The sequence below is a fragment of the Equus caballus genome, chromosome 27 (genome assembly GCF_041296265.1).
Source record: "Equus caballus isolate H_3958 breed thoroughbred chromosome 27, TB-T2T, whole genome shotgun sequence".
Taxonomy (NCBI): domain Eukaryota; kingdom Metazoa; phylum Chordata; class Mammalia; order Perissodactyla; family Equidae; genus Equus; species Equus caballus.
In genome coordinates this window covers 20,059,518-20,075,663 of record NC_091710.1, presented here as the reverse complement: position 1 = coordinate 20,075,663, position 16,146 = coordinate 20,059,518, and the positions used below count along the sequence as shown (strand labels likewise).

General features: G+C 44.8%; 1 protein-coding gene across 8 annotated transcripts in view; it reads right to left on the bottom strand.

The window, feature by feature from the left end:
- Positions 1-3,609: 3,609 nt before the first annotated feature.
- Positions 3,610-16,146, bottom strand: part of INTS10 (integrator complex subunit 10) — a 30,134-nt gene continuing 17,597 nt past the window's right edge. For 2 of the 8 annotated variants that reach the window (XM_023630726.2, XM_070253317.1), the window contains exons 14-18: positions 12,016-12,095; positions 10,702-10,864; positions 9,649-9,742; positions 6,153-6,230; positions 3,610-4,009 (exon numbers count right to left, since the gene is read on the bottom strand). In XM_023630726.2, coding sequence (XP_023486494.1) covers positions 3,853-4,009; positions 6,153-6,230; positions 9,649-9,742; positions 10,702-10,864; positions 12,016-12,095 — 572 coding nt within the window. In that variant the 3' untranslated portion in view covers positions 3,610-3,852. Of the gene's footprint in view, positions 4,010-6,152; positions 6,231-9,648; positions 9,743-10,701; positions 11,168-12,015; positions 12,096-16,146 lie in introns of those variants that run through there. The other 6 variants (XM_023630727.2, XM_070253318.1, XM_023630730.2 and 3 more) reach the window with 4 other exon arrangements.

Sequence of the window (16,146 nt, the reverse complement as noted above, 5' to 3'; positions counted from 1 at the left end):
TGTATTTTTAATATCTAAGTGCTGACAAAATTCGCCTAACGTGTAGCGGACAGCCATCTTCAAGGAACTGCTGCCTCCCTTCTCTTGCAGTGAGGCGTTACGGACGTCACAGCGGTGTCATCCTGAGTCCCAGCACGTAAAGCGGCGTAGGGTCTCTCCAACTCACGATGAGTTATCCAGAAGCATTTCTCCAGTTGGGGAGCACGTCAGTTAGGATGTCTTGAAGGGTGAGGAACAGGAAATCCTCATTCAGCTGGGTCATAAGGGGAAATCTCTCATGTAAGAGGCAGGCTGGCTCCAGCAAATTGCTCGCTCTCAGCCAGCTCCCTTCAGGGCTGTGAGATGGCTGCCGCGGTGACAGCCACTCAGCAAACGAGACACCGGAAGGAGAGGGTACACCCTCTGTGTGTGTTGTCATTTTTAGCCAGAAAACCCTTCCCAGAAGCTGTTCAATGGTGCTTCTCGTGACCTGCCAAAGCAGCAGTGAAAGGGAGCCTAGATTGACCAAGCGCAGGGCTGTCAGGATGCGACCACCTCCCTCCTTCGGGAGGGCGCGGTGTGTGCTGGAGCCAGTGGCAGTACGGGAAGTGGCTGCAGGACGACAGCGAGAACTGACGGGACTGCAGCTGACACGGCGGGCTGCATCTCACAGGGACATTGGGCGGGGTCCTTAAGTAACAAAGCAGAGACACTCTTCTAGAGTAGGGATGTAATAATTCAACGTGGTTTATTCCTTTTTGTACTCAGATTCCTAATTCATATTTATAAGTTAATTGAATAAACTGCTGTCTTACACTTTACCTCTTTTCACTGGCCAATTTTATAAATGCACAATAATTCGGTTTGTATCAGGAGTATAAGCTTAAATGAGATGCCAAGATACTAGTTTTTATTTTTCCTTTAATGTCATTGTTTTCCAAATAAATGGGGAGACAAATGGACTTTGAGAAAATTTCTCAACATATCAAACTGCCTTAACAGCCTTTCAGGACGCGCTCTCTGTATCAGTTATAAGAAACAGGGCTAGCCCTTTAACAGTGCTAAACAGGGTGCCAGGGCCCTGTAACAGCACGGCGTCTGGCATAATCCCAGCTTCTGAGGCTTCCAACGCATCTTTTAATTTTGAAATCAGGCGAGAAAACGCGCAGCCAGCATTTGTCTTCAGCTGCTCTCTGTGGTCTGTTTTCACCAGAGTGCAGTAAGTGGGCTGTCTTCCCTTGGAACCAGTGATTGTTAGGCCGTTTTCCTCCAGGCTACATGCATCTCCAAATTGAAAGTTGACGGAAGTGCTGGATGTTCCGTTATGTCACAAGATGCCTCCGACTTCATACCCCTTACCTAATGGCGTTGGTCCCTCAGAACACTGCACAAACAAAAGGCCATTGTCTCGCAGGCTCTCCTCTGCAGAATTCCATCCCGCGCTGCGCAGCCAGCTGGCCCTCCCCGTGCAGAACTGGGCACACGGCTTCCCAGTGTACATTACCGTTTTGGGCTCTGGTGGAATTCTGTCCCCACTAGTGGGACTTTATAGAACTCAATTATTTTTCAGATTTTTCCCACCTTTCATGGCTAGTTGTTGATTCTTGTATTTTATTCTATTTGTAGTCATGCCCTTCCACTTCGATAAGCGACAGTTTTTCTTCTGATATTTGATTAAACTCTGAATGTCATTTGGCTTCGAAACTGGTACCTCCATCTATCCAAACCCTGTCTGTTTCAGCTCTGCCCAGGTGACGGCTTGTATCAGTTTAACAAATCACAGGTGACACCTGCCCTGCGTCAAAGACATCACAGCCAGACTCAGAGCGGGGAGGGCAGGCTTTCTAGTAATGTGACGGCAGTGGGGAAGAGGGCCCTGTGTGAGCCAGGGCTTCCTGACACACGGCAGGCTGTGCCAAGGGGGTTGGTCCATGCGATCAGGCCACCCAGATCTGGCAGGAGACAGTGGTGCAGTTTGAAGCAAGGTACCCATGAAATGAAGCCCTTATCCTCCCTGGATGTTTGCATTTCAAAGAGACAACTCCTTGAAGAAACAGCTTGGTGGCAGTTTTACACCTCAAAGGGCAGAGGAGGAGTTCTAACTGCAAGCTTTCTTAAGTAACTGCTCCTACCGGGTTCAGGGACTGGCTGCTCACATCACGCTTCGGCTGGAACGAGAGTCAATTCTCCCAGCAGCGTGCAGCTTTCCCAGGCAGGCATTTTAAGGGCGGCTGGGGTCATCCAGGGACACACCTTAAGCTTTTGGAAGGAGTCTGGGGTCTGGTCAAGTCTCTCAGTGCAGGGGTTTGGATGGGTCCCAAAGTGCCAGTGGTCTGCAGTCCGGTTTCCATTTTCCTCTAGGGCCCTCCCCTGCAATTCTGCACACAGGAGTGGCACCACTAGATTTAAAAAAAAGATGACTGGTCCTTTTTTATATGGTGCCTGCACATTTGGGTATCAGAAAGGCTTGTTTTGATGTGTGCTGCCCCAAACACTATCTGAGGAAGTTGTTATAAAACCAAAAGGTAGGAGAGGGTTTACTCTGAAAGCTGTTGGGGGAGAACACACTCCACGATGCAAGCAACAGGACGGTGTATCTATTTGCAATTGACTCTATGACAGACAGACACTTTCAAACTAGTGTTTAGAGCCAGCTGAAATACTTTCTGAGATCAGATGCCTATTAATTAACCTACTTTACTGATTCAATATATCTATCAACAGGGTCTTACATAGAAAAGACTTCTAATACTTTTTATGCAAAGTAACTGAACTTCTCAGCTCTTCCATTCTTTTTTTCCTTTCAAGTATGCTTTTTGGTGAGGAAAATTGGTCCTGAGCTAAAATCTGTTGCCAATCTTCCTCTTTTTCTCTTTCATCCCCAAAGTCCCCCAGTACATAGTTGTATATTTTTAGCTGTGAGTCCTTCTAGTTGTGGCATGTGGGATGCCGCCTCAGCGTGGCCTGATGAGCAGTGCTGGGTCCGCGCCCAGGATCTGAACCAGCGAAACTCTGGGCTGCAGATGCAGAGTGCACGAACTTAACTGCTCGGCCAGGGGGCCAGCCAACCAGCTCTTTCATTCTTAAATGGACCCTAGAAACACATCTGTTTGATGTTTACCTGATATATTTCAGGAACAGCAAAAGAAACACCCCTGACACTGGCCGCACTCAGATGTGCCAGCGCTTTTCCAAACAGCTCACGTGGAGTCACACTCAGTCTTCACAACAAGCTGCAGAGAGGAGCCATCATCCCTGCTTTCCAACGCCGAGCTGGAGGCACGGAGCGCCTAAGTTGTCCCCGGTACAGGGCAGGCAAAGGGCGGGCAGAGCCAGGGCTCAGCCAGGCTGGCACCGGGATGGGAGGCCCCGCCCCACTCCAGCCGGGGCTGTGGGCAGAGTCCGCCCCTGGCTCCTTCAGTGGAAGGCCGCTCAAGTTCATTTCAGCATAAAGGTTTTGGTATTAAAACTTGCGAATGAAACGCTCTACCATTACACTGATATGTCATATTTACCAAAGCCTAACTATGGAAAATAAAGTCTTCAGGTCATGGAAGGAATGTCTTTTTAAGTAAAGTGCACCCTTGTTCAGAAACTCATGAGAATTAAAATAAATTTTTAACAACCCCAAACTTAGCATAATTTTTATTTACAAAACAGGTTAATTCTTCTGTTTTACAAAAACTACAAAAAATGACAAAAATAGAAAATAGCTTCTCAGACTCTTGCGAACTACTTTTAGGCAACCAAGGAATTAGAACTCAGATGGTTTTCTTCTCTTTAAGAGTTGTTAACAGCAACATTTTTCACTGCTTGTTTGTCTTCCCCCAAAATTACATGGCTCAGAGCTGCCACCGGCAGAAAGGCCTCCGGTCAGGCCAGAGTCTGAAGGAGCAAGATCTTCTCGTTGACGCAGAATCTGTGTAGCACTGCCATCAGGTTCTCCCCACAGCGGGACACCTGGCGCTCCATGGCCAGGCGGAAGTCCTCCTTCACGCCCTTGGTGATGCCCCGTGTGACCGTGTGGTGCCTGAGGGCAGTGACAGGGAAACAGAGGGACACCTCCGTTAGCACGGCATCGCCGGCCGGGCTCTGGGGTAGGAATAAAGCTGCCTCAATCTATGTGTCAAAAAAGAAAAGTCCCGAGCAAACCGCCCCATTCCTTCTAGAAAGACTGAACGCTAGAGAGACATCTTTATCACTCAATAAAAGGCTACTGTAAACATCTAAATGTTTGGTAAAATGCCATCTGCTTTGCTTCTGAACTCCCGCAGCTCTGATGTTATGCGCCCCTGTGCCGACTCGTGCACAATTCAGTTATTTGGGGCCAACTCGGTACAGCCACACTGGCCACACAGCTGTGGCCAGTCAGGCCCACCAACCGCAAAGGCAGCAGCAAGGGAGGAGGGAAACTACAATGAGCCTGCCACCAAACTGGGCTTGGGTCCAAGACCCTCGGGCCAGTGCTCCGTGACAGGCTCAGAAAGGCTCGGGACTGTGCACAGTGCCTGAGCACAACGCGCCCCCTCCCCCACCCCCGGACGGGCAGCTCCTCCAGGCGCTGAGCCCATCCAGACTCACGTCTGTCTGAGAAGCCGCAGGAGGAGGTGGGGGACCCAGAAGAGTCTGGCACAGGTAGGGGGAGAGAAGCAGAATCACTGAAGAGTGGTCAGCGGCCTGCAAAAGCCTAGTGAAGACCAGAGGTGGTCCTCAAGCTCAGGAGACCGGTATGTCTGTGGAAAGGTCAGTGGGGGCAAAGGCAAGGTCTCTAACTACAGCCCCAAAAGGTGTGCTTTAAAGAAGGAACTCCCAGAAAACTGAAGGCACCAAAACGAAGAAAGGAAAAGAAAAGTCTAGCAAAACTCAGTGGGTTGAGTGAAGAGGAAAGGAGTTGCAAGTGCTAGCAGTGACCTGGGAACTGAGACAGACAGAAGCCACCTCCACTCCCGGCCCTCCTGCTTAGCTTCCCTCAGACACAGTGACAAGGATTAAGATGAGATCTTTATGAATCGGCCAAAATAAAACTGTTGAAACCACTCTAAAATGTTTCTGTTTTTTAAAACTTGTATTATCAGATAAAATAACAGAAGTCATAACGTTGCAATGCAACAGAAGAAAAACCCCCAAGCTTTGCTAGACTAGTAAAGATACTCCAGGACACCCTTCCGTGCCCACGGACATCTCAGAGCACTGCGCAGGGAGGCGGCAGCGCCGAGGAGAAAAGGCACAGCTCTCGGTGGGCGTTTCTGGTCAAGTCCATGGTTAGCTCAGTAAGGACACAGTGTCAGCGAGGCCAAGGCTGAGGCCCACTGGGAGCAGACACAGACTTTTTTATGCAGCCCCAGAAACGGCTCTTCTGGGTCCCAGACGGCAACCCCAAACAGGAGCCAGCCCTCTGACCAACCGAAAGAGACCGGTATCTGCAGAGAGTAAGCTAAAGGGCACCGACGGCCCAGAGCCACATCTCCCCTCAGGATGAGGGAAGCGTAAGGATGCTGGGTCCCGCCGGCAGCGCTCAGCGGTGCTGTCTCCACACACAGGAGCGGCACGGCTCAGCTATACTTCTGTCAGAGCCTCTGCCCACACCGCCCCCCCCCACCCCCCGCGAGCTTGGAGGAAGAGAGAATTAGTTAGCTTTTGTGGTTTAAGAACAGGATAAATCAGCTAATAAAAGTGGCGCTCCAGCCTAACAAATATTTCAGTTCAGAGGGTGGGGTCTAAAAAGACAGTATCAGGGACAGGAAAACCCTGTGCTAACGCATGTCTGGACCAAAACCCCAGCACTGGTCCCTAACAGGAAAGCCCAAGAACAAAAATCTGCTTAAAATAAGTCTCAGCATCCTTAAACATTTATGACCGAATGCCTTATGTTTTATCAAAAGAGAATCACAATTTAGTGCCTAATCTAATGTGAAATTAATCTAAGACAGTTTTACACAACTTTTTTTTTCCAGATCCATAATGATTTTTAAATCAAACACAAAAACACTGGCAACTTATGGAAAAAATAAGAAATGTTACAATATTACAACCAGATGGTTTGCCAAGGAATGCAGAACAAATTAAAAAAATAAATAAAGCATGAAAAAGAGCACTGAGAACAAAGAGCTGAAAACCATGGGCAGGAAACGTGACAAACAGCACACTATGAGCAGGTGTTTTCCACTTGGTACCTGTCAGCAGTCTGTATGCTGGGCTGAAGCACAGGTAAGAATTCCTGCGGCAGTAACCCCATGGGAGGGCTAGAAGGCCTTTAAAACAGCAAACAGCAGCATTCAAACACCCACACCGACTCCCCCTGCACTGCAAAAACAACACTCCGGAGACAGTGCTCGAGACGGGGCGGACCGTCCCGAGGCCTCCAGCCTCCACAAGCCGGCCCCTGCCGCAGCTCCGGGGCAGGACGGCGGAAGCCAGCGAGCACGGCTCCCAGCACGTCCAGAGGCAGCGTGGTTCCTGGTCCCTGAGCTCAGCCCACTTGAGATTTGGTTAAAAAGCAACCACTGAGGAAGAGGACGATGAGATGCAACTGATGGCCATGGGGAGAGGGGTTACATTTGAGAAGAGACGGTTCAAATCCAGCCTCCTTCACTCTCCCCACTATGCCCAGCCAAGCCAGAAATAAACCTTGACTTTGTAACCATCTTTGACAGGAACGAAGCCCCAGATTGAAGGGGCCCTTCCGAGAGGACGAGAGGGGCTGGTAATGTCTCTGATAAAGAAAGGCTGAGTTTAAATTTTAAAAAATATTGAGAAAAGAAACAGATGGGGGAGAAAAGAGTCTGGGACCCACGGCTTTGCAGAATTCTGTAACAACAAAGATTGAGTACATTAGCTGGGTAATTACTTCACAGAACATCATTACCCACTCTATTCAGAGCAGACATGGAACACTGTTTTCCATTTTCAACCAGTCTAATGCAACTAAGATACTGCAAATATCAGCATAAAAATATTTCTCTATTTTCAGATACATAAGAGCAAAATGTTTATGTAACGAATAGCGAGCTTACCCCTCCGCTGGTCAGGCCCCAGTGCCCTCAGTGTTGGTACCATACCTGCTCGCATCCGAGAGGCCACAACTAGGACAGACTCACAATCTTACCCAAGGGCAGGGCTGTGCACTGCTCACAACATCTCTGCCTTTCACAGGAGGGGCCACCCAGAAGGTGTGCAGTGGCTTCAGAGAACTTGTTTGGAACCCAAAGGGAAAAGGAATATAGATAGTTTTACACAGATTCTAACCATACCTCGATTAGCAAGAGCGTTCCGGCTTACGCAGCATGCTTCCCCGCTGCAGTGAGGCATAAGAAATCGAACTGCAGCTTTCAGACGAGCTCTGAGACTCACACAGTGAGCACGGGGGAATTCCTACAGGCTCAGCTCACGAGGGAACAGTCCCTATTCCTGCTTCCAAACAGACGGAACAGCAGTTCCCTAAGAGGCTTAATGGTCTTCTACAGGGAGTCAGAAGAAATTACGGTTCTAGTGACCAAGGTGGGAGTATGAGATTATCCCTCCAAAGCCATCAGAAATGCCTGCTCTGTATCTCTGCCCTTACAGTGTTATCACCGGGGTGTTCCATGCCCCCTTGCTTTCATCCCTTGTCCTAGGGGTTGTCTGCATGTACCCATGTCACTATTCAGCTCAATAAAAAAGGGCTAAAGAAGAAACTTCAGTATAATGAAGTCTGAGATTCAACTGTTGATTTTCTTTTTTTCCCCTCAGGAAGATTGGCCCTGAGCTAATATCTGTGCCCATCTTCCTCTATTTCACATGTGAGATGCCTGCCACAGCATGGCTTCATAAGTGGTATATAGGTCCATGCCTGGGATCTGAACCTGCGAACCCCAGGCCCCTGATGCAGAGTGTGCAAATTTAACTGCTAAGCCACCAGGCCAGCCCCTCAATTGTTAATTATTATTTATTTTATTTTTTTTTTTTGAGGAAGATTAGCCCTGACCTAACATCCACCACCAATCCTCCTCTTTTTGCTGAGGAAGACTGGCCCTGAGCTAACATCTGTGCCCATCTTCCTCTACTTTATATGTGGGATGCCTACCACAGCATGGCCTGATAAGCAGTGCCATGTCTGCAACCAGGATCTGAACCAGCGAACCCCAGGCCACTGATGCAGAACGTGGGCACTTAAGTGCTGTGCCACCGGGCCGGCCCCTCAGTTGTTGATTTTTTGACAATCCATTCTCTCCCATTTCCACAAATGGTTGTGTGTTACTGAAGTAAAAGGAGGACCACTGTAGGGTTAATCCTAAGTGAATGGGGTTATTCTACTAAGGCTGTCTCTATATTAGAATTTGTATGGTGAATGTTAATGGAATTAACTAAAAAGCTATTAAAGGTATGTTTGTATATCCAGCCTCAAAACCTAGAAATCACAACACAAAAGGGGTTACCTAGGCTCTCATATCAAAAAGTAATGTTTATTCTCAAACCCTGTTAAGAATATTTTGAAGATGCAATTATTTTTCCTGTGGTTTTCACTAGGTGTCTTAGGGGAGTAAGTGGCGATGGGAAGATGAGCATGTGCAGTCCATCTTGCCTAAGCAACCTAATGTAGAAAGGTCTTGTCTTGTGTTTTCATAAAAGAGCATTTGTTCTTTTATTTTAAATATTTAGAATGTTTAATAACATTTACAAGATGAAAGACAAGAACCCCACTTTATCTTCCTCTTCTTTAGAATGGATTCCACCAGCCAATTCTTGATAGGACATAAGTCACGTTTGCTATGCACCAAATTACTGAGGTTATACAAGAGAATGAGCCTCTCTTACTTCCCTCTCTCAACATTTCCAAGATTCTGCAAAGACAGAACAAGCTGTGGATTTTTGCTTTCAACAACTGAAAACTCATTCATCTCACAATTGACAGAAAAAGGAAAATGTTTTCAGCCTTAGCAACAGTCTCTTCTCGCTCAGGGTTGTCTCTTGCGTGACTTACATTGACTTACAGACACACTGAATATGCAGGACACAGAGGAGGCAGTGTGAAAATAAAACTACACGTGGCATTTACAGCACAAAGGATCTATCCTCCAAACTACAGTGAGTACTGAAGGGCAGAAGCAAGACTGTCAGCTGTTTAAAAACCACCAGTAGTCACTAACTTCATCCGGGTGTGGGAGTGCATGCCTGAGACCAAGGGCCCGGCCTCATCGCCAGGGCAGGTGTGCTACTTCTCTCCGTGCTGTGTCAGCAACGGGGACTGCTTAGGAGCGCTTCCACCAAATACAGACAGCCAACGACAGTTCCTGAACGAAGTCTGCAGCTTCCTAATGAATTCTCCTAACCCGGCACAACCTTGATTACGCATGGCTTTTCTTAATTAAAAGCACTCTACGTCTAATAAGAAACTTACTGAATCAGTCTGCAAATTTTGGAAAGGAAAAGGTACCATGATTGAGACTTTACCTAGTGAAAAAGTATCAAAAGTGACAGAAATACTCCAATTTAAACAATGTTTTAAGAGAGACAGTTAAGGAAATGCCAAGTTTTTCAAAAGGTACCCAGAATCAAATCTACTTTCAAAACAGAGACCAGGTTTGGATGCCTTTCTATTCAATGTTTGAAGGTAGAGAAATTTACAAGCATTCCTACGAGCACACAGAAGCTGAGCACTGGGCGCGGAAGAGCGAAAGAAAGCACGCTTACTTGATCAGCATCCCTTGATTGGGCAGTAACTCCAGATGAATCTTCCCACCTTCCTGAGTTCGTAAGTAGGCGAATTCCTCCAGCATATCAATATCTGCAGGCCAGATTCAGGTTAACCTCATGTGAAAACCAGGTGCCCGCTCTCTCTGAAGAGGAAACAGGCTCGCAGCGATCGGGGAACTGGCCCACGGCCAGCCCCCTAACTGCAGAGTCAGTACTGGAACCCAGGTCTGTCTGACTCCAAAATGAATGATTCCTATACCAACCAAGCCATCTCACAAAAACAAGCATGTTTTTCATATAGCTGAAAATTAAGCAGAGTCTATGTGGGCATAAGAGCAAAATCTTTTGTCTTCTTAATAAGAAATGAAACTGGCACTGGGGGTGTCGCATCCCCCCAAAAGGCTAAGAACTATTGCTGTAGGCACTTGGACAAGGATATCAGATTCCTTGCAACTCAAAATACTATATTAAGCTAAGCAAAGAATAAATACCAAACTGACGTGTAACCTTCGGTTCCAGGTGGCCTCTCCCTAACAGACAGTATGAAATACCACACTCCCCATCGCTGAAGGCAACTGCTGGCTTGGGCAGCATCTTTTGTGAGTACTTGGCAACAGCTGTGACAGGTATGGCATGGTGCACTAACAACTGATGCCAGGGGACAGTCAATGCCCAGGAGGCCCTCTTCTGATAGACAAAGATCAATGAACTATTACATTCTATGGCCAAACCAGCCTCTCTGGGCCTGTCAGGAAGATGCAGGCTATTACTTTGGGCATCTTGGGTACCTTCCTAGAAGTTGCTGGAAGTGGAAAACGGAACAGGGTTGGTGATATTCCTGATTTCCTGCATTACCTCTTTCAAGTCTTTTATGACTTTCACAAGACCAAGTGCCACAGTTACATTTTTAATCACCATTCTTTCTTTTATCCCCCTAAATAGCAAAAACCACTATTTCTACCCAGAATGCTTCATTCCTTTTAGTACAATGCATTCGTTCTTAAAAAAAAAAAATCAGAACTTCTTATGCTTAAGTAAGAAAAAGGATACTTGTAACATAATTGAAAAAATTCTCATATTGGAAGTTTCCTTGTTGGCAAATCTTATTGACGGCTTTCAAGAAAAGATTCTCTCCCCGTGGCCACTCTTGCTGAAGCAATACGATCACGTGCCCCAGGGCCATGTCATCCCTGCTGTCCGTGAAAGCTCTGAGCTGTAAGAGAAGGATTCATGCAGACACAGAAGGAAGAGGAAATCACGGAGTAATCTAAACACACCAAACATCACTCTTAAAAACACGCTGCTAGTGAAAATGTGGGACAAAGGTCCTCAGAGGGAGAAGGGCACGGAGCAGCAAGCGAACTTGCCCTGCAAACATCCCAACTGCTTCCTGGGGGTGGGGGGGCTAACCAGGGAGGCCTCGGCTCCCCCGTGCTGGGACTGGGTCGCTGGAAGTGTGTTCGTCTGAGCATCTTGATGGGAGCTGGACGTGCAGGCTGGGCCTGAGGCTGTGAATCTGGGAATAAGGGCGAGAGAAAGCACAGTGGTTCTCTGTAACAGAGAGAAGAATCTGGGGAATTCTCTTAAGGAAACAGTCGGGAGTGGAGGGTGGGTAAGAAGCCAGCGAGGAGAGAGGGGTTTGAGAACACGGCACTGGGGTGAAAGAAAGGCAGTGAGTAGCCAGGAAGGAAGCAGGAGTGTGAACTGGAGAAACGGCCAAAGGACCTTTTGTTTTAAATATGCAGCTAGGCCTAAAATCACACTTCAAACCGTTTCTATCGCCCCAAGCGATTCTGATGATGAGTTCTGTGTGGGAATTACTGCGCTGATGTGGAGACCCAACCCTGCTGCTCTCCTGCTCAGACCCTGAGGAGACAGTCAAGCCTGTCGACTCTAAGGCTCTACTCGGCCTGCAGCCAAGGGCCTGGCTTCTTCCCAAAGTCCCGAAACTCCCCCAGCTCTGCTGTTCACCCTAAAGCCCACCACATCTTCATGATGATAAACTCACCACCCTCTATGAACCCAACAGAACGTGCATGCCCTTCTTCGGTAGCTAATATATTGACTTGTACATTAATTTGTAAAATTACTGACCATGCCACAAGCAAGGTTATTTGCGTATTCTCCACCAGTATCTGCAGACTTTTCGAGGATGGGGATCGCTCCCTACTCCGCTCTGCCTAGTGCAGAGATTTATAAACATTTCTCAATTCCTAGGCCATGTGCTTTCCTCACTGTACCAACCTGCACTGTCAAAGGACTAAACTAACATCCATTCTCAAGCCTCTCTATTCAAGCTGTTCCAGAGCATCAGAACAACAGTCCAAATTAAATTTCTTTCACGCTGATCAACTTGACGCTTACCTTAAAACAAGCTAACATCAAATGCAGGCAGTACGGCATGAGAGCCTTGCTGGTACAAGGCAGAAGCTTCAGATCCGAACCTAACAAAAGCCCACAATATGCTCATTATTATAAAGAAAACAGTTTCGAAAAGCAAACGTCTAAGATGCTTTACTTAAAAAAAAAAGCAACAGTCATGATTTCAAACATAGCTAAACCATAATTATATGTGGTGATGGTGAAATTGTTTTTTGAATGGTCTCTGGATTTATCAATCTTCTTTCCAAAACTTGCTTAAATACTTATTATAAAACATTTCAAATATATAAAAAATTACCTACACAGAATATTACAAACGCCAGTGTGCTTACCACTCAGCTTTATGAAATGTTAACGTTTGCTTTAATTTTTAAAGATTTTAATATAAAGTATCACAAATTTAGCTGAAGTCTCTTGTGTACCTTTTCCGATCCCAATTTCTTCCTCCCTCCCTAGAGGTAACCATTGTTCTGAATGTGGTGCTTTTCATTCCCTTTTATATTACCTACTTTTAACACAGAAATTTGTATCACGAACAGAGGAATGCCTAATACATAAACGGTGTCATATTGTATGTATCCTTCTGCAAGCTGCATTTTTGAGACTAACATCTGTAGCTCTAGTTCATTGATTTTCAATGTTACATAGCATCCTGTTGTTTACATATACCACAATTGATCTAGCCATTCTTCTATGGTAGACATCGAGATTTCCAATTTTTCAATACTACAAACACTTCTGAAATAAACATTCTTATATATATTTTCTTGTGCACTTGTGGAAAAAACTTTAGGTAATGATTTTTCAAACCAAGACCTTAATCCTTTCCTTTATGATGTGTGCTCTTTACATCCTAAATCCTTCTCTACCCCAAGGGCAAGAAAGGAATACACTTTTTACATGGGGATCCTGTACACATACACTTACATGTTTATATATCTAAAACGAAGGGTTCATGAAATAAAATTTACCCTTTTTACTGGAGATGCACTCATTTTGACAATATTATAATAGTCTATCTCATTAGAAAGAAAAATTTCTGGTTGAAATTCATTTCCCAGTGGGGGAGGACCCAAATTTGACAATCACCGATCCAGAGGGACAGAACCGGGAGATGAGATGTTCAACTTGGTCCTGCCAGACTGATCTCCAAAGTGACTGGAGGAATCTGTACAGCTTCCAGAAGCACGTGGGCAACGTGTGTCTTCACATCCTGACAGTCAGCACCTCCCCTCTTCAACCTTTGCATTCTGATGTATGTGAAATTGTAGCTTATGGTTTTAATCTAAATTTCCCAAATTACTAACAGGTTGAGAATCATTTCAAATAGTTTCTGACCATTTGGATTTCTGCTTCTGCTTCTTGTTCATATTTTTCTATGGGGGGGTTAGTCATTTGTTTCTTACTGGTTTGAAGGAACTCTTTGAAAATCCTGGATATTACGTTTTTGTTGATTATACATGCTAGACAATTTTCTTGTAGTCTGTGGCTTATCTTTTCACTTTGATCATAATATCTTGTTGCTATTTTAATTTTAATGTGATCAGATTCACCAATCTTTTCCTTTATGTTGTGTGCTCTTTGTAGGCTAAATCCCTCTCTAATTGAAAGGCACAAAGATCTTCTAAAAGTTTAAACGGTTTAGTTTTCATATTTAAATCTTAAAATTTAAAAGATTTTTGTATGAATGAAGGAGTGATCTCATTTCTATTGGTATTGTTTTTCCATTTGGATTATCAATTGTCCCAGTACCACTTACGGGATAAATTCACTCTTCCCCATTGAATTATAATGCCACCTGTTTCTCTATTCTGTTCCACTGGTCAATCCCTATACCAATAGTATGCTTTCTTAATTAGTGTAGCTTTAAAATAAGTCTTGGGGCCGGCCCCACGGCTGAGTGGTTAAGTTTGTGCGCTCTGCTTCAGCGGCCCAGGGTTTCACTGGTTCGGATCCTGGGCGCGGACCTGGTGCTGCTCATCGGGCCATGCTGAGGTGGTGTGCCACATAGCACAACTAGAAGGACCCACAACTAGAACACACCACTATGTACTGGGGGGCTTTGGGGAGAAGAAAAAATAAAAAAGAACTAAAATCTTTTAAAAAACCCCCATATATTCTAATTGTTTAAAAAGAAAAAAAATAAGTCTTCATGTCAGCTAGGCCAAGTCTTACCCACCAGACCTATTTCTGTTCCACAGAGATAAGTTTGAAGGTGTCTGGGCTTATCTTTTTTTGTTAAACCTTTTGTTATTGAAAATTTCCAACATATACAAAGCAAACTCAATAGTATGATCAACTCCCATGCAGCTCAAAGAGCTTCTGCAATTATCAAAACTGTCATGCTTTTGTCTTCTGGAAAGTTTTTAGTATCCTAAGACATCTACCTGCTACCAGTTGCAAAGATATTTTTTCTAAAAAGTGTTATTTTAGCTTTTCCATTTAGTCTCCACTCCACCTCAGGTTACTTTTTGTGCGTACTGAGAGGCAGGGGTTGAGGACCCCTCTTCTTTCTCCAAGGGAGTCCCTTTGCTCTAGCACCTTTGTTGAAAAGGCTTTCCATGCTCCACTAAATTACTCTGGTGCCTTCATTTAAAGTCACTGGATCATATTTGTGTGGGTCCGTTTCTGAATTTCCCATTCTTATGCCAATACTGTCTGGATAACTGTAGCTTTATAGCAAGTCTTGCTATCAGGTAGGGTAAGTTGTCCAATTTTGTTTGTCTTTTTCAAAACTATTTATTTCCATATAAACTGCAGAATCAACTTGTCAATTCTCCTGAAAGAAGAGTCTGCTGGGATTTTGACTGGGATTGCACTGCCTCTACAGAGACATCTGGGGAGAACTGGTACCCTAACAATACTGAGTCTTCCGATCTACAAACATGATTTTGCACCTTTCATTGAATTTACCCCTAAGTATTTTATGTTTTCTGATGTTATTTTATTTAGAGACTCCTTAGGCTTGTCTAGGTAGTCAAACACGTAGCTATGGATAAAGACAGTGGTAACTGAATGAAGACACTATTTTTCAGCCTCTCTCTCTGGTTCTTGCCTGCCGTGTTGGCCAGAATCTGCAGCGTGCTGAAGTGAAGTGGTGTGAGCAGACATCCCTGCACAGGTGCCCACCTGGGGAGGCATTCAGTATTTCATGGTTAAGCGTGATGTTGAGGTAGTTTCCTTCCATTTCTAGTTTGCTAAGATTTGTTTAAATCATGAACGATAAATGCGGATGTGATTGAATTCTGTCTGCATCTATGGAGACAATCATATGATTTTTTCCACTGTAATCTGTTTATGTGGTGAATTACAGCGACTGACGTGCCCATGTTAACCTACCTCTGCATTCCTGGTGTACTTGGGCACGTGTATCATCCTTCTTATCTATTGCTGGATTCGAGTCACTAGCATTTCAGTAAGGATTCTGGCATCTATACTCATGACAGATACTGGCCTTTAATGTTCTTTTCTCGTAATGCTCTTACTTGATTTTGCTCTCAGGGTTGTGCTGGCCTTAAACACTGAATTGGGAAGTGTTCCCTCCTCATTTTCTCAAAAAGTGTGTGCAGGCTTGGTGTTATCTCTTCCTAAATGCTTGATAGAATTCACAAGTGAAGCCATTTGGACCTGGAGTTTTCTTTGTGCGAAGGTTTTTGATAATAAATTTAATGTCTTTGATAGATACAGCAACATTCAGATTTTTTGTTTCATTTTGTGTCAGTTTTGCTAAGTTGTTTTTTCAAGGAATTTTTCCATTTCATCTAAATTGTTGAATTTATTGGCATAAAGTTATTCATCACTTATTCTCTTAATGTCCTTTTGATTTCAGTCGGATCTGTAGTGACACTCCCTCTTCCATTCTTGATATTGGTAATTTGTGTTCACTTTCTTCCTCATCAATCTTGTTAGGGGTTTATCAATTTTTTTTTCAAAAAACAATTTTGGGCTTTATTAACTTTCTCTCTTTCGTTTTCTATTTCACTGATTCCTGCTGTTATCATTATTACTTCCTGTCTTCTACTTTCTTTGAGTTTAATTTCTTATCTTTTTCTAACTTCTACAGTGGAAACTTAAACAGTGACAGTGTGTCCTTCTTCCTTTCTTATGTGAGCG